Source organism: Hyaena hyaena, unplaced genomic scaffold (assembly GCF_003009895.1).
Source record: "Hyaena hyaena isolate Hyena2069 unplaced genomic scaffold, ASM300989v1 scaffold_851, whole genome shotgun sequence".
Classification (NCBI taxonomy): Eukaryota; Metazoa; Chordata; class Mammalia; order Carnivora; family Hyaenidae; genus Hyaena; species Hyaena hyaena.
In genome coordinates this window covers 517,138-538,613 of record NW_024081483.1, presented here as the reverse complement: position 1 = coordinate 538,613, position 21,476 = coordinate 517,138, and the positions used below count along the sequence as shown (strand labels likewise).

Genomic DNA, 21,476 nt, shown 5'->3' with positions numbered 1-21,476 from the left:
ATCTCATGGTTCCTGCCTTGGAACCAGTGTTTGGCATAGAGTAGGTACTCAGTATTTGTTGAACGAATGAAATGCATTAATCAATTAATTAATGAAATGCATTAAAATGAATAAATCAATTTAATCATTAATTCAGTAAACATTTAATGAGCGCCTACTATGTGCTGACAACCGAGGATAATAGCAAGTGGCATTCAGATACCGAGCTTGCCCTTGGGGAGAGGACAGTCCAGTGGTAACAGAAGACATGGAAACAAGATGGATGATGTCAGAGTGGTATAGGGAGGATATTATGGAAATTCAGAGGAGGGGGATACTCCTGGAGGGGTTACTATTGTTGACTTTAAGTAGTTCTATGTGATGTTGTTACTTCACCAGGGCTCTACTGTCACATTCCATGTAGCATAGAAAGCAGGCCCTTTCGGTCTCCACCTCAGACACCAAAGATCGCCTTGTATGCCAGTGTCATCTGTTAAGATTTTTGACATAATGGATGAGAAGAGCATTTTTTGGGATTCTTTTTTTTAAATGTTTTTAAAATTTATTTCTGAGAGAGAGAGGGAGAGAGAGGGACAGAGACAGCATGAGCAGGGGAAGGTCAGAGAGAGAGAGGCAGATACAGAATCAGAAGCAGGCTCCAGGCTCTGAGCTAGCTGTCAGCACAGAGCCTGACACGGGGCCCGAACCCACGAACCGTGAGATCATGACCTGAGCCAAAGTCGGATGCTCAACCTGCTGAGCCACCCAGGCGTCCCATAGGGATTCTGTGGCATAGTAATAATTCTTGGCATTGTGTCACATCATTCTTTTGAAAACTTGATACTTTCTTATGCATAATGTATGTATTCAGCCTCATAACAGCTTTTTTTTTTTTTTTTTTAATTGAAAAGATACATCTTTTTGAGGGGAGCAAACAGTAACTATTGAGTAAGCATCTTCTTCCAGTATCTCTAATTCTTTAATGAGCTGTGTATTTGAAACCTTCCTTTTGGAAGGGTTCTTACTTGGGATAATGGAATGAAATTCTGTGGTGGTGCTGATGCTGTGGCCTAGAGGCAAACCAGTATGAATACAGCAATAATGTCAGTCAATTCTTTTCTAGCATTTACTGCATGATTCCACCATACAAAGCGCTTGATGTGTAGTTACCTCATTCAATCCGCACAGCAATTTTTCAAGTTGATTGTGTTGTTAACCCCATTTTACAGGTGAGAAAAATGAGGCCCAGGGAAGTTAAGTTGTTAAAGGTTATTCTAAAATCAGTAATTGGGGGGCGTCTGACTGGCTCAGCCGGTTAAGGATCCGACTTTGGCTCAGGTCATGATTTCATGGTTTGAGAGTTTGAGCCCCACGGCAGGCTCTGTGCTGATGGCTCAGAGTCTGCTTCAGATTCTCTGTTTCCCTCTCTCTCTGCCCCTTCCCTGCTTGCTCACTCACTCTCAAAATAAATAAATAATGGGGCGCCTGGGTGGCTTAGTCGGTTAAGCGTCCGACTTTCACTTAGGTCATGATCTCGCGGTTCGTGGGTTCGAGCCCCACGTCGGGCTCTGTGCTGACTGCCGGCTCAGAGCCTGGAGCCTGTTTCAGTCTGTCACTCCCTCTCTCTCTGACCCTCCCCTGCTCACGCTGTCTCTCTCTCTCTCTCTCCTAGAAATAAATAAAACATTAAAAAAAATAATAAATAAATAAAACATTGAAAACATTAAAAAAATTTCTCAGTTAAAAGGAAAAAATCAGCAAGTGGTATAGAAGCAAGTTGGTTGAATTCTTAACGGTAAAACTATTCCCAGAGAGAACATAGTATTTGGATATTCATTCACTTATTCAACAAACATATATTGATTCCCAATTATGTGTCAGACCCTGGGCTAGGGTTACAGTGGTGAACAACACAGAACAGACCCTGGCCAGCGTGGTACCTTACAGTTGGGAAGCTCAGAACCAGGAAGAATGGAAAATGTTAAAAGAGATGGTGGGTGGGGAATGGAGGAGGCTATGAGCAAGGGTAGGGTTGAGTGAAATTGCCCATGGTCGAATCCAAGTAGAGGTGGACCAGAACCTAGCTGTCCTGTCTTCTTTCTGGCCTGGAACTTTTATTGCCAAGTCCCAGAGCCTTTATCAGAGCTTATATCTGTTTTATAGGTGGCCAAATATGGGTATGCCATGCCACTGAAGTGGGGGGCTGTGTCTGCTATCTGGGAGCTCCTTGGAAGAGCCTCTTAGGGAGATGTGGATCTTGAGGATGACTCGGTGTTTCTAGTCTGTCCTCAGAATTCAGCTTTGCTTTAGAAAGCTTTTTGTTCAGATATAAAAGGATAGCTGAACAGGGTAAGTTGGGTTGAGGTCAAAGGAACCGACCATGGAGCTAAAAATGACTGTCTTTAAAAAATTCACTTTGAGGATCATTTCTGCATACAAACATTCTCTTTCTTGCTGGAGTAGGAGGGGAGCCGCAGGCAGAGTTGGGGAGGCTGTGTGTCAGAAGTACTTCTGGTAGTTCGGAGACAAGGGGGGAGAATTCCTGACCTCTCAAGTAATGGAAGGCTTTGGGGACACTGGAGTGGAAGAAAGTGATCTTTGCCCTTACCAAATGTGCTCAGTGTGTTTGGGAAGCCAATCCCATGACTTCAGTGGTCTTAAGAAAACATTTGATTGAGAAACAGTTGAGTTTTTTATGAAACTATGGACACATACATGGATAAACACAGAATTACACACTCCTTTTAGAATAGAATGAAAGGAAATTTTCTAGGCTTGCTAGGTTGGAGAAACAGGTGTACTAGAACTTTCTGGCCTAGGAGTTTCTTCCTAGAATGGAACATCCTTATCATTTGGATTGTACAAATAGATTGGCTGCTGATCTGTTTGACATTGTTTAAGTAAAATCTTGTGTGAAAATTAGATCATTGACTTAAATCACTTACCTGGAGGTTCTTTTCAACATGATGAAAGTGACTCTGGATTTTCCTGGGAAGAGTTCCCCTCGTCTTCCACTTCTCCTTTACCTCCCCAGGAGAAGGAAAATGTTGCCTAAGTTGTATATCTGTGCTGGTCTAATGGCGTCAGGTCAGTGCCAGCCACTAGATGAAGCTTGATACGTGTACCTTGTTCTCCTTTGTTGAAAGAAGTTCTAGTTTCATTTTGAGGTCCCAATTCTGGTTCGAGTGACAATCTGGTTTGGTTTCTTTGAGTTCTGTCTCTTCCTCTGAACCCAGAAAAATGGAATGAAAAGAAAGATAAATCAGAGACCAACACATAGAAGTAATTAGTAGGAAGTTCCCTTTGGCAAGAACTATTGACCGAGGCTAGTTTTAGAATCTCAGTGGGGAGGCGTAAAATCATCTTAGTTGGTTCAGGGGTGGGATCTGTTATAAGCAGTGGGTTGTGAGGGGTTGACAGGAGCAACCAGCCTTCTCTTAGCTCTGTCTATGCTTTGGGGAAGGAGCTGGGTTTTGCTCTCAGCCACAGGGGCCAACTTTATAACAATTTAAAGGACTGTATGGTTTTAGTTGGCACAGAGTAGATCCTTTTTGTCTCTAAAGGCCGGAACTGAAAGGACCTCAGTGCTTAGCTACTTTCCTCTAGAGTGTTTTCTGATGCCTTTGGGATTTCACATCAGTGGTCTCTGTGCTCTGTGGAACTTTCCTCCTTCCGAGGCTCTTTCAGTTCCTTCTCCATCTCTTGCTTTTCCCTTTGTAGGGAACAAAGTAGTTTTCCCTCAGAAGAAAGCACATGTGGTTATTCTTTCTGGAATGATTCTCTAAGGGCTAAGCAGGAACTTCTTGACGGAGTCTGTCATTCTCACTGCCTGTGTGGGACAGAGGGTGACTGCTGGACACTTTTCACTGTCATCAGCTGCTCTGAATTCTAAACTGGAACAGTGGAGATCACTGACTTACTGTTATGTTTCATTTTAGAAACTCTGTTTGGAACCCTGTACAGAGTGAAAAGCTTTGTGGGTGAGAGAGAGGTATACTCTGGTTTCTTAAGAACTGATGATGTTAGGGGGCGCCTGGGTGGCCTAGTCGGTTAAGCGTCCGACTTTCGCCTAGGTCATGATCTCGCGGTTCATGGGTTCGAGCCCCGCGTCGGGCTCTGTGCTGGCTGCCAGCTCAGAGCCTGGAGCCTGTTCAGTCTGTGACTCCCTCTCTCTCTGACCCTCCCCTGCTCACGCTGTCTCTCTCTCTCTCCTAGAAATAAATAAAAAATATTAAAAAAAAAAAAAGAACTGATGATGTTAGATGATCACTTTACTAAGAGTCAGCTACAGAGCCAGAGCCAGTATTAATAATACGTTGTTTTGAGGAGAGGAGAGGAGTTTTATCAGAGGCACTCAGGGAGCTAGCTTTCTTCCTTCTTTCCTTCCTTCCTTCCTTCTTTCAAGATTTTATTAAATTTTTTTAATGTTATTTAATTTTGAGAGAGAGAGACAGAGACAGAGAGACAGAGCATGAGTGGGGGAGGGGCAGAGAGAGAGGGAAACACAGAATCCGAAGCAGGCTCCAGGCTCTGAGCTGTCAGCACAGAGCTTGACGCGGGGCTCGAACCCATGAACCGGAAGATAATGACCTGAGCCAAAGTCGGACGCTTAACCTAAGACTGAGCCACCAGGTGCCCCTATTTATTTACTTTTTAAAGTAATCTCTACACCCAGTGTGGGGCTTGAACCTACAACCATGAGATCGAGAGTCTCATTCTCCACTGACTGAGCCAGGCAGGGGCCCAGAGATCTTTCATGTTTAGGTAGAATCTGTTTAGATCTCCCCATATTGCTGATTTAGTCTCTGAATGAACAAGTTCTGGGCAACAAGCTAGTGCAAGCCCAGGTGCTACTGCTGTGCCCCTGGATGTTTTCACAACAAGCCGGTCTTGAAGGAATCATGGGTAATATTGATCAAGTGTTTACTGTGTGCCAGGCGATGTGCTCTGCCCTTTACCTGCTTTATCTCCCTTGGCCCTCTCAGTATCTCTGGCGGGTAGAGTGTTAGTATCTCATTTCCCTGAGGCCTTAGTAGTGAAGTAACTTTTCCAGGGCCACTCAGTGGCCAAGCCAGGAGTAGAATTTGGGTGTTTCTGTCCAAGAGCTCGGAGGGAAGAGGAGAAGGCAGATGCTGGGGAGGGGAAGCTTTGGAGTAGTGCTCTTGCTGCTGTATAAGGGCCGAGGAGCATTTCAGATGTGCAGAGCTGGGTGGGGTGGCCTGCTCTGGCACAGATCGGAGTCAGGCAGCTCATTTCACTCCAGGAGTGGAGCAGAGTGGGGTCATTGATCACAGACTGGCAGAACGAGTAGAGCGAGCGCCTTGTTCCCTTCTAGCACCTTCCTTCCCTCATCAGAGGGAATCTTCTTATCTTTTCTTTACCTTCTCCTCCTCCCCCCCACCCCCACCCCCCCGACTGAAAACCAGTCTTGCTACTGCCTAGGCTGTTCTCTCCTTTCTAGCTCAGGGGAAACTGGCCACAGATTAGGATGATTTGAGTAGTAAAACAGAATAATGTGGAAGGCAGAAGAAGGAAAAGTGAAATATGGTTTCAGTTTGTGAGGCATTTTCTCAATATACCTATTTATTTGACTCGCAACCACTACCCAGTCAGGGAGGGCAAAATGCCTATATCCTCACATTACATGTGAAAAAAAATCACAATCAGTGCATGTTAAATGATCATCCATGGCTTGTCAGTAGAGAAACCAGCCTAGGGTTTTGAGCTCCTCCATCCACCTAGAATTCTTTGCACTGAACTCAGATGCACATGCCCAGCGCAGGACCGTGTATGTTTAACACAGGACACTGGGGGCCCAAATCATACCCCCTCATGCTGGCAGGGAGAGTTTTATTTTCATCCCAAATGAGTTGTGTGTTTATGTATATTACGTATATTGCTTGGTGAAAACTAAACGTAAATCCTGAGACATCTAATTGGGTACTTAAAGGCTCCCACATGACCCCTTTTCAGGTGCCCGCCCTTACGTATCGCAGAGAACAGTTGCTCTGTGGGCTAACAGAGTCACGACAGAGTAGACTTCCGGGGGAGGAAATCCCTAGGCCTAGTCTTCTTCCCCAGGACCGTTTGGAAGGTGCTGGCTCTCAAAGCCGGCCATGCTTACCTTACCTGACTCCTTGCCAGTAGAGCTTTATTGAACTTTTGTTGTCTCTCTTGTGGCTGACCTAGTGGTTTGGAACCAGTGAGTGACCCCAGTCCCAAATGCGCTGTTCCATGTAACTTTTTGTTCTTTCTTCTCAGTTGTCTGGGAGGTCAGTGAGTCCATCACCAGGTGTATCAAATGCTGCTGTGTGTTAAGCCCTATGGAGGATATAGGGCGGGGGGGAAAAGTGATGAAGGTACCTAGCAACATGCATGACATCCATTCATTCATTTATTCATTCAGTAGCTAGATATTGAGCCTCTCCTATGTTCCAGGCTGTGTCCCAAATGCTAGGGATGAAAACATAGGATAGAAATGGTTCTGCCCACGTGGATCTAGTGAAGGGCACTGTCATTGCATTCAGTAAATTATTAGCTTTGCCATTAACATTGGGGCTGTTAATAATGTAACAACAGTGATGTTACCAATAGGATCATGAGTAGTTTACTATCTTGATGAGGTTATGAGAAATGAGGGCTCATGTTATCACACCCCTGGTCTGTCTACATTTCTCTAATTGCTCTTTATCAAACCAGCAGACTCTTAAGAATCAGGAAGATGTGTTTTCTCTTATGGCTAAAGGATACTGGGTGTAAAGGATTATCACTCCTTGCTGGAGCAGAACATTGCTTATTTAGATTAGGAGCTTTGGCGCTGGGATTCTGTATTCTGAGAGTAGGAACCCTGAGCATCTTTCTGGGGGTCCAGTCTTGGATCTCACTGACACTGGGTCTCTTCTCTCCTGTCCTGACTTTTTAAAGAATTAAAATGTTCTTTAAACTGTAAACAGAGGAATTATGGGATGGGTGAATTTTAACCAATACATGAAAAAAACCCAGCTTTATTGAGATGTAGTTCATATGACCATATATTTTACCCTTTTAAAGTGTATAATTCAGGGGCACCTGGGTGGCCCAGTCGATTAAACATCCTGACTTTGGCTCAGGTCATGATCTTGCCGTTCATGAGTTTGAGCCCCGCGTTAGGCTCTGTGCTGACAACTTGGAGCCTGGAGCCTGCTTCAGATTCTGTGTCTCCCTCTCTCTCAGCCCTTCCCCTGCTTGCACTCTGTCTCTCAAAAAAAAAAAAAAAATTTTTTTTAAAAGTGTATACTTCAGTGTTTTTAGTATATTTATAAAGTTGTGCAACCCTTAACACTAGTTCCAGTACATTTTTATCAACTCAGCTAGAAACCCTATATATCCATTAGCAGTCATTCCCTAGTCCCTTCTTACCCTAGCTATTGGGAGCCACTAATATACTTTCTGTCATTGTGAATCTGCCCATCATGGATATTTCATGTACATGGAATCATGGAATATGTAGTATTTTTGTGTCTGGCTTCTTTCACTTAGTGTGATGTTTTCAGGGTTCATCCATATAGTAGCATGCATCAGTACTTCATTGCTTTTTTATGGTTGAATAATAATACTCTATCTTTGGATACACCATGTTTTGTTTATCCATTCATCAGTTGATGGACACTGGGTTGTTTCCATCTTTTGGTTATTAGGACTCTTGCTGCCATGAACACTCAGTGTCAGTGTTCAAGTTTTATGTGGACATATGTTTCAGTTCTCTTGGATACATACCTAGGAATTACTGATAGATATGGTTTGACTATTTGAGAAACTGCCATACTGTTTTCCAGAGGAGTTGTGCATTTTACATTCTTACCAGCAGTGAATGCATGAGCAGTGCAGTTCCTCCATATTCCCACCAGTGTTTGATTATCTTTTTTTAAAAAGTACCCTCTACCCCCACCATGGGGCTTGAGCTCACGATCCCAAGATTGAGTTGCATGCTCACTGACTGAGCCAGCCAGGCACCCCTAATAAGTACGTGAAGATTTCTGTTGTTATTTTTTTAAGCTTATTTATTGTTTTTGAGAGAGAAAGTGCAAGTGGGGGAGGAGCAGAGAGAGAGGGAGAGCTGAGAGCCTGACACAGGGCTTGATCTCATGAACTGTGAGATCATGATCTGAGCCAAAACCAAGAGTCAGATACCTAACTGACTGAGCCACCCAGGCACCCCAGGAGCTCTTTAAATATTCTGGACTACTCATCCTTTATTAGAGAAGTGATTTGCAAGTATTTTCTCCTGTTCTTTGGGCTTTCTTTTCACTGTCTGGATGATATCCTTTGTAGAATACAGGTTTTATATGTCATATCTAAGAACCCATTGCCTAATCCAGAGTCATAAAGATTTGCTCCTATGTCATCTTCTTAAGAATTTTATAGTTGTAGCTTTTTCATGAGCACTAAATTGTACTGCCTGAGGCTTTGAAAGTTCTTAGCTGTTTTCTGGGGGTTAGGCTGGGTGGGAGGCTGTCATCCTGGGGCTTTTCTTCCTTGCCACCTGGACAGCTCATTCAAGGACTTTGACCTTCAGAAGCAGTTGTTGTTCTTGTAGGTTTCCTAACTAGTATACATCTTATATTCCATTTTTTTTGAAGGTAACGAATGAAGAAGACTTTATTAGGAAATTGGACTGCAAACCTGATCAGCATCTGAAGGTGGTTTCCATTTTTGGAAATACCGGTGATGGAAAATCTCATACTCTCAACCATACTTTCTTTTATGGTCGCGAAGTCTTCAAAACGTCCCCTGCCCAGGAGTCCTGCACTGTGGGAGTGTGGGCAGCCTATGACCCAGTCCACAAAGTAGCAGTGATAGACACAGAAGGGCTCTTGGGGGCTACGGTGAATCTCAGCCAGAGAACACGACTGCTGCTTAAGGTCCTGGCCATCTCAGACCTCGTCATCTATCGAACTCATGCAGACCGGCTACATAATGACCTCTTCAAGTTCCTTGGGGACGCCTCCGAAGCTTATCTGAAACACTTCACCAAGGAGCTCAAGGCCACCACTGCCCGCTGTGGCCTGGATGTCCCCTTGTCCACCTTGGGCCCCGCTGTTATCATTTTCCATGAGACTGTGCACACTCAGCTGCTGGGCTCTGGTGAGTAGACAGGGAACTGTGTCACAGATTGACCTTCCTGGGTACATGGAGGCAGCTGCTGGGCTGGAGTAGCAACTTGGTGGTGCTGGATTGCCCAGCAAAATTTCTGCCTGGGCGAGACATGAAGGAGTGTTTAGAGAAAGATGGAGTGAGCAACCAGGTCAAAATCTGCTCAAGGTCAGGATGAGGGTTGAGGATTACAGAGGTCCTTGGTGATCTGGATAAGACCTATTTCCCAGGGATGGTGGGCATGAAAGCCTGATTAGGGTTGGATCAAGAGACAACAGGAGGAGAAGAATTAAGCTTGTGTGTATATTTCACTCTTTCAAAGAGTTCTGCTTCAAAGGGAAGCAGATAAATGAAATGGTAGCTGGAGACTGATGTGGGATTTCAGGAAATTTTCCCTTTTTTGAATTGAAACTGTGAGGTATTGCAGAGATTTGTGTACTGGTGGGAATGCCTTCACTAGAAAGGGAATGATGCAGATGGAAGAGAGCAGGACAATTGGAGTGAGGCCTCCATGGGTGGGTTGGCCTTAGAAGCAGGGACAGTCCTTCCGTAAGCGCCAGAGGGAAGGCAGAGTGTACGGACACGGTTGCAGGTAGTGGGTAGGCGTGGGGTGTATGTGTGGGAGTTATCTTATTGTTTCTATCTCCTTAGAGAAGTAGGAAGCAAAATCATGACCTGAGGGAGGATGAGCGAGCAGGTGCAGCAACAGTAATTGGACACAGGTGGGGGCAATAGTGTCGGCCCCTAACACAGTTCTGCCATTTACCTGTTCCTTCAGTCAGCAGAGTTTCTTAAGTGCACAGTGCCATGTGCTGATCGCTGGAGCACAGAGCTGAAAAAAAGCAGTTCTCGCCTTTGAATAACTCACAGTTCAGTTGGGGAGACCACATGTGGTCTATTCTGTACTGGATGTAGGTCCTGGAGCTGTGGGAGTACAGAGGAAGGACTCTCTCTTTTTTTAATATTTTTGAGAGAATGAGAGTGTGAATGGTGGTAGGGCAGAGAGAGAGGGAGACACAGAATCGGAAGCAGGCTTCAGGTTCTGAGCTGTCAGCACAGAGTCCGAAACGGGGCTTGAGCTCACGAGTCGTGAGATCATGAACTGAGCCGAAGTAGGGTGCTTAAACGACTGAGCCACCCAGGTGCCCCCAGAAGGGGACTCTCTACACCTCCTAAGGGGATCTAGGAAAGAGGAGGTGATGCTTGAACCTTGGACATGTGGCTTGATAGGGCAGTGGGGGAAGGAGGCTCTGGCAAGCCCAAACCCCTGGTGGTCGAAGGAGCAAATTGTGTCCAGGAAACTGCGGGTGGTTCTGTAATAGCTTCCTAAGTTCCGTTCTAGCCCCTCAGTGCATCCTCCACACGGCATCCAGGGTGATCTTTTCATAAGCTTTATTTATAATTTAGATCGTGTCATACTGCTTACAAGCTGTCAGTGGCTTTCACTACAAACTAGTTCTGGTGTCCTTTACTCTGAGTCCTGTCTGTGTCTCTGAACTCCTTCTGTTTATCTCCCTGATCCCTCCCACTGCCTGCCCCCACTCTGTGCATGTGTGCATATGTGATATTTGTGTACGCTCCATCTAGTAGCCATGTCAGCCTCTTCTGTGTTGCTCCGTTTGCATATGCTACTCTGTCTGCCTGGAACACTGTTCCCTCAGCAGGCCATACTTGAGATTCAATTCAGCTCTCACCGGCTTGGAGCCCTGGCTCACTGTCCCTGTAAAGTGGTCCTTCTTCCTGCACCCCAGCGGTTACGCTCTGTTCATTTGCATCTGCAGTCATCCTGTGTGCTTGCTTGCTTGTTTTTGTTTCTTTCCCATTAGAGTGGAAACTCCACCAAGGCAGGAACCTTGCCTGTCTTGTTCACTGCTCTATCTAAAGAGTCTGGATGAGTGCTTGACACACGGTTGCTTCTCATCAGATGATTGTTGGATGAGTAAGTGATGAGCCTTGTTGTATCTGAAGCACAGATTGTACAGGAGGAAATGGCGGAGCTGCTTGGGGGTCAGATTGCGGATGCCTTGACTCAGTTCTCAAGTATGACAGGAGCCCCGGACGGATTTTAACCAGGGAGTTATATGTTCAGATCTGTATTTTCAAAAGATGCCACGGCTGCCTGTTGCAGGATGAACTAGAGAGGCATGCCTCAAGGCAGAGGCAGGGAGATCACCAGGATGTTACTACCATGCTGGACGAGAAGTGATGGGGCCAAGCTGGGGCAGTGGCATGTATGGAGGTAGTGGACAAACTGGGGCCAAATGAAGGCCTGGGTCTAACAGGAAGATGAGAAATCTAAATGTTCCAGCAGGTGGACTCTGAGGTAAGGAGAGAAGACTGGAAATGCTGACTTTTAGATGACTTCTGTGATCTGCATTTTTATGCCACTTTGGAATTTTACAACTTTGGTAAAGGGAAGGTTTAGTTTCTAGCTCAGGGTTTTGAAATAACGAGTCCTTCATGAATACATATATGTACATATATATGTGTGTATGTGTATATATATATGCATGTATGTGTATATATATATATTTTTTGCCTTATACCATCTACTGCGCTAGGTGGTTTTTATTTTTTTAACTTTTCTTAAATTTTATTTATTTGAGAGATAGAGTGAGAACAAGCACAAGGGAGGGGCAGAGAGAATCCCATGCAGGCTTCGTGCTGTCACCATGGATCTTGGGATCCTGACGTGAGCCAAAATCAAGAGCCAGATGCTCAACTGACTGAGCCACCCTGGTGCCCCTAGCTATTTATATTAAATGCTCATTAGTAGGTGACTGATTAAATATGCCCATAGAATGGAAGATGATGTAGCTATTAAAAATAATAAGGAACTTCTCAGAGTATATCATGAAAAGGACAGATACTTACAGTATGTTATTCAGTGATACAAGCAAGTTGCCTCTATGTGTTGGTAAGTGTGCAGGAAAAAAGTCTGAAAGGGTAAACATTGAACTGTAGCCACCTCTGGGAAGGAAGTGGAAGGGAGCACAGGAAATCTATTTCTTTCCTTCTATGCTTTAACATGTTTGGATTTTTGTACAATGAGCAGATTTAAAAAAAAAAAAAAAGACTTTCCCTGAAGTATAATGTACATACAGAAAAGTGCACATCATGCCAAAAGTGTATATAACGTGATGAATTTCACATCCTGGATGTACCTGTGAAATCAATATCAGATTGTGACAGGCCAGCACCCACTTTATGGGGGAGCCCTGCACATGCTCCCTTCTAGGCAAGGCTACCCTGAATTCTAACAGCGTAGATTAGTTCTGTCCGCAGGTATACTTTACATACAGAGTTGGACTGCACACTACTTTTATAGTGAAAGGCAGATTTTCTTTTTAAAAGGAAGGTCATTGTTCATGTGCCCTTTTCCCTGTCCAGATCACCCCTCAGAGGTGCCAGAAAAGCTCATCCAGGACCGGTTCCGGAAGCTGGGCCGCTTCCCTGAAGCCTTCAGCTCCATTCACTACAAGGGAACGAGGACCTACAACCCTCCCACGGACTTCTCCGGGCTTCGGCGCGCTCTAGAGCAGCAGCTGGAGAACAACACCACGCGTTCTCCCCGGCACCCGGGGGTCATCTTCAAAGCCCTGAAGGTCAGTTGGCTCCTGCCTTCCAGGTGCTTCTCACCGGGGCACCAGTGGGTGGTGAGAACGCGCCGCTCCCATGTTGTTGGTGCTAAGGATTCCAAGCTGGGGCTGGAAAGACAGGTGGTGAGGAGAGGAAGTGCATGAGTGAGGCTGACAAGTGCTGAGTGAGCTCGTCCTGCTGGGAGCTTGAGTATAGAGGAATCTTGGGTGACAATTAAAACGTGATGGGTCCCCACGCCACAGAAAAACTGGGCTTTAAGAGGATAGGAAAAAGCATTCATTTCTGCATGGTGTGGCCCAGCCCTGGTCAGTTGACCTCATACTGAGGCTCAGTTATCTGAACAGGATTCTTTTTTTTTTTTAAACCTATATTAATTTATTCAAGAAGGCAACTTGTGGTTATCATTATATATGGAAAGCCAGTAGCACAGGTAGAAGTTTCCCAAGACAAAAAAGGGCACAGACACACTGTGACAGTAAGTGCTGTTTATTGTATATCACCATTCAGAGGACTGTGTATGAATTAGTTGGTTCAGTTCTTACACCACCAGGACGCCTGGCTGGCTCAGTCAGTAGAGTGTGTGACTCTTGATCTCGGGGTTGTAGGTTCGAGCCCCACGTCGGTGTAGAGATTACTTAAAAATAAAATCTTGAGGCACCTGGGTGGCTCAGTCGGTTGAGTGTCTGATTCTTGGTTGAGGCTAAGGTCAGGATCTCAGTTTCGTGGGTTCAAGCCCCACATGGGGCTCTGTGCTGGCAGCTCAGAACTTGCTTGGGATTCTCTCTCTCCCTCTCTCTTTGCCCCTTCTCCACTCATACAGTTTCTGTCTCTCAAATAAAAAGTTAAAAAAATAAAATCTTTATAAAGAAAAAAAATCCTGGAGTGCCTGAGTGGCTCAGTTGGTTAAGCGTCCGACTTCAGCTCAGGTCATGGTCTCATAGTTCATGGGTTTAAGCCCTGCATCAGGCTCTGTGATGACAGCTCAGAGCCTGGAGCCTGCTTTGTATTCTGTGTCTCCCTCTCTCTCTGACCCTCCCCCACTCATGTTCTGTCCGTCTCTCTCTCTCTTGAAAATAAACATTAAAAAAAAAAAAAAGAAAAAATCTCACATCACCTCCTCATTTTACAGATGAGGAGACTGAGGCACAGAGCGGTGAAGTAGTCAGTTACACAGTTACTAAGTGGCAGCAGGTCTACACACTGGCTGGTTTAGTCTAGAGCTCCATATAACCAGGAAAATTCTCCTATCTCTCAGCAAGTAGAGCAACATATTATTTCCTCTGTAGCGACTGTTGTTCATGGAAGGATACTGGGGCTTTTTTTTCTTTATTTAAAAGGGGCATTAGCAAGTGTTCAGGGGATGATAAAGATAGTGCTGCTACCTAAGTGGGACTTTCTCTTTAATAGAATTTTGAAATTTTGAAAATGAACTTATTTATATATTTTTAAAGTTTATTCATTTTACGTGTGTGTGTGTGTGTGTGTGTGTGTATGGAGTGGAGGAGAGAGAGAGGGAACACAAGCGGGGGATGGGCAGAGAAAGAGGAGGTGGAGAGAGAGAATCTCCATGTGGGGTTTGATCTAACAAACCGTGAGATCATGACCTGAGGTGAAATCAAGAGTCGGACATTTAAGCAACTGAGCCACCCAGGCGTCCCCAAATTTCTCTATTAAAAATAATAACAAAATTATATGTCATAAAAGTTCTTCTTTTTCTAGGTTATATTCTCCTTTAAAACAAAATTTTTTTTAACATTTATTCATTTTTGAGAGACAGAGAGACAGCACAAGCAGGGGAGGAACAGAGAGAGAGGGAGACACAGAATCTGAAACAGGCTCCAGGCTTTGAGCTGTCAGCACAGAGCCCGATGAGGGGCTCGAACTTGCAAACCATGAGATCATGACCTGAGCTGAAGTCGGATGCTTAACTGACTGAGCCACCCAGGCGCCCCGCGGTTATATTCTCTTGAAATAAATTGTGTCTAAAGCGTGTGTGTGTGTGTATGTGTATCTACGCAGCTATCACTTTTCTGTCATTTCACATAGTTGGATGTGGAATCCTATTTAAGTATTTTTACTTATTCATTATCTTTTTTTTCTATTTTGCCTGTTTTTAGTATTACAGGGATTTTACTTCAACACAGTCTCTTATTTCTTTTACTCTTCTTGATAATTCATCAAGTGGATCCTTGCGAGTGCTGCTTCCTTTTTGCAGTGTGCTCTTTGCCTTGCGCTCACCGCCGAGTTACCTGCCTGCAGGCTGAGGATGGAGGAGCAGGAAGGGAGCAGTACTGCGGGTGCTGGGGAATGACAAGATTGGAGCTAGGGATGTGAGGACACCCCGAGGATTAGGGGATGGAGGCTGGGCTGGGAGGTATAGGAAGGAAGGTGTAGGAGAAAGGGGTTTGGCATCCGATGAGGCAGGCTGTGGTGCACACTGGAACATGTTTTGGGCATTTACGGATTTGCCCAATCCATGGAGTTTTTTTTTTTTTTTTTTAATTTTTAAAAGTTTTTTTTATCTTGAGAGAGTGCAAGTAGGGAAGAGGCAGAGAGAGAATCCCAAGCAGGCTCTGCACTAACAGTGCAGTGGGGGGCTTGAACCCATAAACCATGAGATTGTAACCCGAGCTGAAGTCGGATGGATGCTTAACCGACTGCGCCACCCCAAGCGCCCCCTCCATGGGTTTTTAAAAGGTTTGTATTGGGGTGCAATGTACACAAGTAGTGAATATGGGTAAATTGTATATGAGAGTTTCTTATACTGTTCTTTAAACTTTTCTAGAAGTTTGAAATTATATCAAAAGGAAAAGTGACCCTTTAAAGAAAGCTTGTGGGTGTGTTTTTTTGTTTTTTGTTTTTTTTACATATAATTTATTGTCAAATTGGTTTCCATACAATGCCCCAAAGTGTGTGGTTTTTGCATCGTGGTTGCTTTAGGCTGGATATTTGTGTCCTCCCAGGATTTATATGTTGAAACCCTGATGCCTGATGTGATAGTATTGGAGGGCCTTTGGGAGGTGGTTGGGTCCTGAGGATGGAGCTCTCATGAATGAGATTAATTTCTTAGAACGAAGCCTCAGAGAACTCCCTCGCCCCTTCCACCAAGCGAGGGCGCAGTACAGAGGCACCATCTGTAAACCAGGAAGCAGGCCTTCACCGGAACCTGACCTTGCTGGTGTGCAGATCTTGAGCTTCCAGCCACCAGATCTGTGAGAAGTACATTTCCATTGTTTGGAAGCTATGCAGTCCGTGGTATTTTGTTTTAGCAGTCTGCACGGACTAAAGATGGTGCTTAGGAGCTTGGGTTCTGGGGTCAGACGTGTTGGAATTCCAGTTCTGCCACTTACCATCCAGTTGGTCTTGGGAACTTTAGTTTATTTGTTCATTGGTTCATTCATTCATTCAGAAAATAAAAGAGTGCATCTATGTGCCAGGTAGAGTTTGAGGTGCTGGAAATACGGTGAACAAGATAGACAATAACCTTTGTCCTTAGAGTATTTCTTCATACCTTTCTCCTCATCTGTGAAATAGGGATAACAAAAGAATGTTCCTCGGGAGCCTGGGTGGCTCAATTCATTGAGCGTCTTGACTCTTGATTTCAGCTTAGGTTATGTTCTCATGGTTTGTGGGGTTGAGCCCTGCTTGGGATTCTCTCTCTTTCTCTGCCCCTCCCCTGTTCTTGCTTGCTTGCTCTCTCTCAAAATAAGTAAATAAAACTTAAAAGGAAAAAAAAAAGAATGTTCCTGCTGAAGTTGAGCTGAGGATTAAATGAGAGCAACACACTTGATGAAACAAAGCGCTTGGTGTATGGTAAATGTTCAGTAAGTGTTCAGTGGTGTGGATGATTCTGAGAAGAAACCTATGGAAAATGATTGTATTTGAATAATTCATGAAATACTTCCAATTAGGTTTGAGGTTAGAGTACACTTAAATGTACTGGCTGATGTCCTTGAAGTGCCTCAAAGGTAGTCACAGTGGAAGATTCCACCAGGTATTGCAGACATCCTCAAAAGAGGCAGAATCCATGCCCTTTTATACAAAGAGCTGTAAAGTTGATCAGTATACATTACAGTTTTTTTTAATGTTTATTTATTTTTGAGAGAGAGAAAGAGAGAGAGTGAGCGTGCAAGCAGGGGAGGGCAGAGAGAGAGAGGGAGACACAGCATCCGAAGCAGGCTCCAGGCTCTGAGCTGTCCGCACAGAGCCCGACGTGGGGCTCGAACTCACGAACTGTGAGAACATGACCTGAGCCAAAGTTGGAGGCTTAACTGACTGAGCCCCCAGGCACCCTGATCAGTATACATTTTAATGACAAGGCCAGTGGCTGGGTTCTAGAGTTTCTTAGGTTTTCTCTAAGCTAACCCAGCTTAATGTTTAAATTAGACTGTCAGGGACACAGAGTGCTGTAAGCAGTAATTAGCGCTCAGGGAGTTTTACCCTCAGGAGATTTGGATGTCCTACTCCAGGCCAGTTTGTTAGGCAAGTTTGAGAAAAATAGTTCCACTCTATGTGCAGGAGTTGGTATGGTTCATGAAGTTTTCTGTAAACGCACTGAGCCTGGTCCCCTGGAGTTGCGTTGATTCTTGGGGTCTGGGGTGTTTCACTTGGACCCTGCATTCTGTCTTTGGGGTGGAGACCCAGGACCTGCTGCTTCTCTCCATGGGCAGAAGTTATCTGTTTAAACATGTGTTTTTGGCTCTCCTCAGGGAATTGTGGGGTTCTTGCAACGTGCCGAAATCCTGGAAAAATTTGTTCCTGTTGTTTTTGATTGTTGCTTTTTAAATTTCTTATGTCAGAAGTTGTTACTCTTCTGATTATCATTTTGATAGAAAGCCACTTCTGAGGTTTGCATTAGGCAAACTGACCCAGTAGAGTTTCATTGCTATTAAAATACACTAACTGAAATCTTCATAGTTCACAGCTGTATATCATAGAATGGCTCTCCATTTATTTATTTATTTTTAAAGTTTATTTGTTTGAGAGAGACAGAACGAGTGGGGGAGGGGAAGAGAAAGAGGGAGAGGGAGAGAATCCCAGTGTGAGGCTCATACTCATGAACTCATGAGATCATGACCTGAGCTAAAACCAAGAGTTGGATGCTTAACCAAGTGAGCCACCCAGGCACCTCTCCATTTATTTTTCATTTGGTGTTATGTTGTTGTATTTATTTTTACAAGGAGCCTTGAATTCTTTTTGGAGCAGACGAGTGGGGATAGGCATAAACATAAATTATCAACACGAAAATAATTTGTTTGGCTTCCTGCTTCTCCCAGCATTTTCTTTCTCTGTTATTCTTAGCCTTGTCCTGTTCCTCACTAACTCAGTAGAAACACTTCACGAAGGGGTATGTTCTAATATAACAAATGTTAATTTTTTTCCCTATATAATTTTCTCTTTATTATAGATAAGATATACCGGAATATTGTCAGGAAAAAGTATATAAACTTTTAGGAACATAGACAAATCACAAACGAGGGGATCAAAACTGTGATGCGCAAATATAGAAATCTCAGGTCTCTAGGAATCAGAGAAACTCAAATGAAAACCACAGCGGTGTGAGGGCAAACACTGAAAAGTCTGGCAAGAAGATGTCCAAAAGGATGTGAAGCATTGCAGACTCTCACTGACTTCAAGTGCAGGGGTGGGGGTGGAGCCCTGGATGGCATGGTGGGTTGAGCATTGGACTCTTGATGTCCACTCAGGTCATGATCCCAGGGTCGTGGGATCCAGCTTTGTGTTGGGCTTTGTGCTGAGCACGGAGCCTGTTTAAGATTCTCTCTCTTCATCTGCCCTTCTCCCACACTCTCTCTCTAAACAAACAAAACAAAAACAAAAATCAAATCTGCCAGCTGAAGTTAAAATTAGTACACCCATGGCACCTGGCTGGCTCAGTTGGTAGAGCGTGTGACTCTTGATCTTGGGGTCGTGAGTTTGAGTCCCATTGAGTGCAGAGATTACTTAAAAAAAAAAAAAAAATTAAAAAAAAGTTTTTATGTTTATTTACTATTGAGACAGAGAGAAACAGAGCATGAGCAGGGGAGGGGCAGAGAGAGAGGGAGACAGAATCCAAAGCAGGCTCCAGGCTCTGAGCTGTCAGCACAGAGCCTGACATGGGGCTTGAACTCAAGCTGTGAGATCATGACCTGAGCTGAAGTCGGATACTTAACCAACTGAGCCACCCAGGCGCCCCATTATTTTTTTATTTTTAGAGAGAGAGAGAGAGAGAGAGGGAATCTTAAGCAGACTGCATGCTGAGCTTGCTTGGGGCTCAATCCCATGACCTGGGATCATGACTTGAGCCAAAATCAAAAGTTGGACACTCAAGTGACTGAGCCACCCTGGTGCTCCTCTTTGATATTTATTTATTTATTCGTTTATTTTAATGTTTATTTTGAGAGACAGAGAGCATGCAAGTGGTGGGGGAAGGAGGCAGACAGAGAAAGAGGGAGAGAGAGAATCCCAAGCAGCCTACATGATGTCAGCACAGAACCTGACACGGGGCTGGATCCCATGACCCTGGAATTATGACCTGAGCCTAAATAAGAGTCGGACGCTCAATCAGCTGAGCCACCCAGGCACCCCTCTTTGCTACTTATTTTATTTACTATTTGTTTATTTATTTATGAGAGAGGGTGCAAGTGAGCAAGGGGCAGAGAGTGAGAGAGAGAGAGAGAGAATCCCACGAGGGGCAGTCCCACAGGAGCAGAAAGAAAGAGAAGGAGAGAGAGAGAAGCATGTTTTACCTGAAGCGGGACTTGAGCTCACAGGATGTAGGACTCGAACTCAGCAGCCGTGAGATCGTGACCTAAGCCGAAGTCAGATGCTTCAACGACTGAGCCCTCCAGGCACCCGCTACTTATTTTAAACAGAGAATTGGGGTCATGGTGTATGTATGTGCAGTTATATACTTTGCTTTGTTCATGGAACATTGAAGCCTAGCTCCCCCCCATGTCATTAAATGTTTTATGAAAATATGTCTTAAAAAAAACTGTATGCTTTTCATTTATAGGGAGGATGGATCATTTTTTACATTTAGTTAATTTTGCTCTTATTTTAGTAGTGGTTTTCATCTTTTTCTTCTGCTGTTTTCCATATATTTAAAGGTATTATTTACATTGTGCCTATTTCCTTCGGATAAATGACTACCCCTGCTACTATTACTGACTGATGTCACCGATTGCTTACTGTGTGCCATGTAGTATGCTCTGCACTGCACGTGTAATAGATTCACTTCATCCTCAAACCTGCTCTGTGAGGAAAAGGTGTGGAGGCACAAAGCTAATTAATTTGCTTGAGATGACTCACTTAGTGAGTGCTGGAGAATTTGGACCAGCTAGTCTGGCTACCAAGTCTATGCTTTTAACCCAGTGGTATATAGTCCTTCTCAATAGTTACTCCACCTCTGAGAAGGACGGAGAGTAGTCATCTTTAAAGGTTCCTGATACATGCTGCCAGTTGCCTTTAGAAAGGATAGTCCCATAAATTGTATTTGGTTATTTTAATGTTTAAAAAGTGATTTTTTAATTAAAAAAAGCAATGTGTGTTCATGATATACAATTCAAATAGTATAGAAATGTGTAAGGTACAAGTTAAGGTCCTTCCCCACGCCCATCATAACCATTATTAATACTTGTATATGCTTCTAGAAATTTCCAGTGCTATACAAGTATATGTATATAGTGTCTTTACTTTTCTCCCTTAAAGGGATCATATGATTCCTACTATTCTCCAGCTTACTTTGTTTTACTGAATCTTGAATTATCTTTCTCTAGTAGTAGATAAAACATACCTCGTCTCGTCTTTTTTTTTTTTTTTTTTTAGTGTTTATTTCTGAGAGACAGAGCGTGAGTGGGGGGAGGAGTGGCGAGAGAGAATCCCAAGCAGGCTCCATTCTCAGCTCGGAGCCTGACAAGAAGCTGGATCTCATGACCATGAGATCATGACCTGAGCCGAAATCAAGAGTCAGCCACTCCACCGACTGAGCCACCCAGACGCCCCTAAAACATACCTCTTTCTTAATGCAGTTAGTATACTTTACAGAAGTGATCAGCTGTATCTTACACTGGACCTTCCACCTGTCTGATGTAGTGCTGTTGGACTCACAGGGAGCCTAAATGCTCCTTTCCATGTTCATTATGGAACAGGAAAGGTGCTGAATAAGAAGGACGGAAGGGTTTGCAGAAGTTGGGGGAAAAGGTCAGCTCAGGTGGCCACCCCACTGTTTCCTGATTCATCATGCTACCCGATCATTCTTCTGCCAGTCAGCCACGGTGTGGTCCAGGCCCCGGTCTCTCTTCCAGCAGGTTATTTCCTGCTTCTTGACCACTCACTGCTTTGCTCAGGCTCCATGGTAGCAACAGCTCACACTCCTACTGGCAGAGTGTGCCCTCACTGAGCAGGCAAATCTGTTTAAAGAGCCGTTCAGGTTTATATTGAATAAGGGAATGAAATACTGAATCAACTTACCTGTATTTATGGTCTAAATAGGTAAGAGAACCATTTTAAAGTTGAATTCGTATAGGTTTTGTAGAATGCCTTCTTTAGCCTCTGATCTTGGCTTTCCAATTATGTCATGTTGGGAGACCTCTGTTTATACAGTTACTACATTTGGGAGTTGGGTGGTATCAGTGATTACATAAGAGCCTCCATTTTGAATCAGAAAATTCACTGCTAGACCTTGATGACTGGGACTAACCTTACAGGTTCAGTAGAAGGGGCCATACTGTTGCCAAGGCAACTAAAGTTCAAGATCATCTGGTCTC

At 44.2% G+C, this 21,476-nt stretch overlaps 1 protein-coding gene across 1 annotated transcript in view; it reads left to right on the top strand.

Annotated features, from left to right (window-relative positions):
* The window catches only part of ZFYVE1 (zinc finger FYVE-type containing 1), a 50,638-nt gene that overhangs the window by 14,318 nt on the left and 14,844 nt on the right, over window positions 1-21,476 (top strand). The window contains exons 3-4 of the mRNA XM_039219949.1: window positions 8,598-9,102; window positions 12,502-12,716. Of these exons, the coding sequence (XP_039075880.1) occupies window positions 8,598-9,102; window positions 12,502-12,716 (720 nt within the window). The remainder of the gene's footprint in view (window positions 1-8,597; window positions 9,103-12,501; window positions 12,717-21,476) is intronic.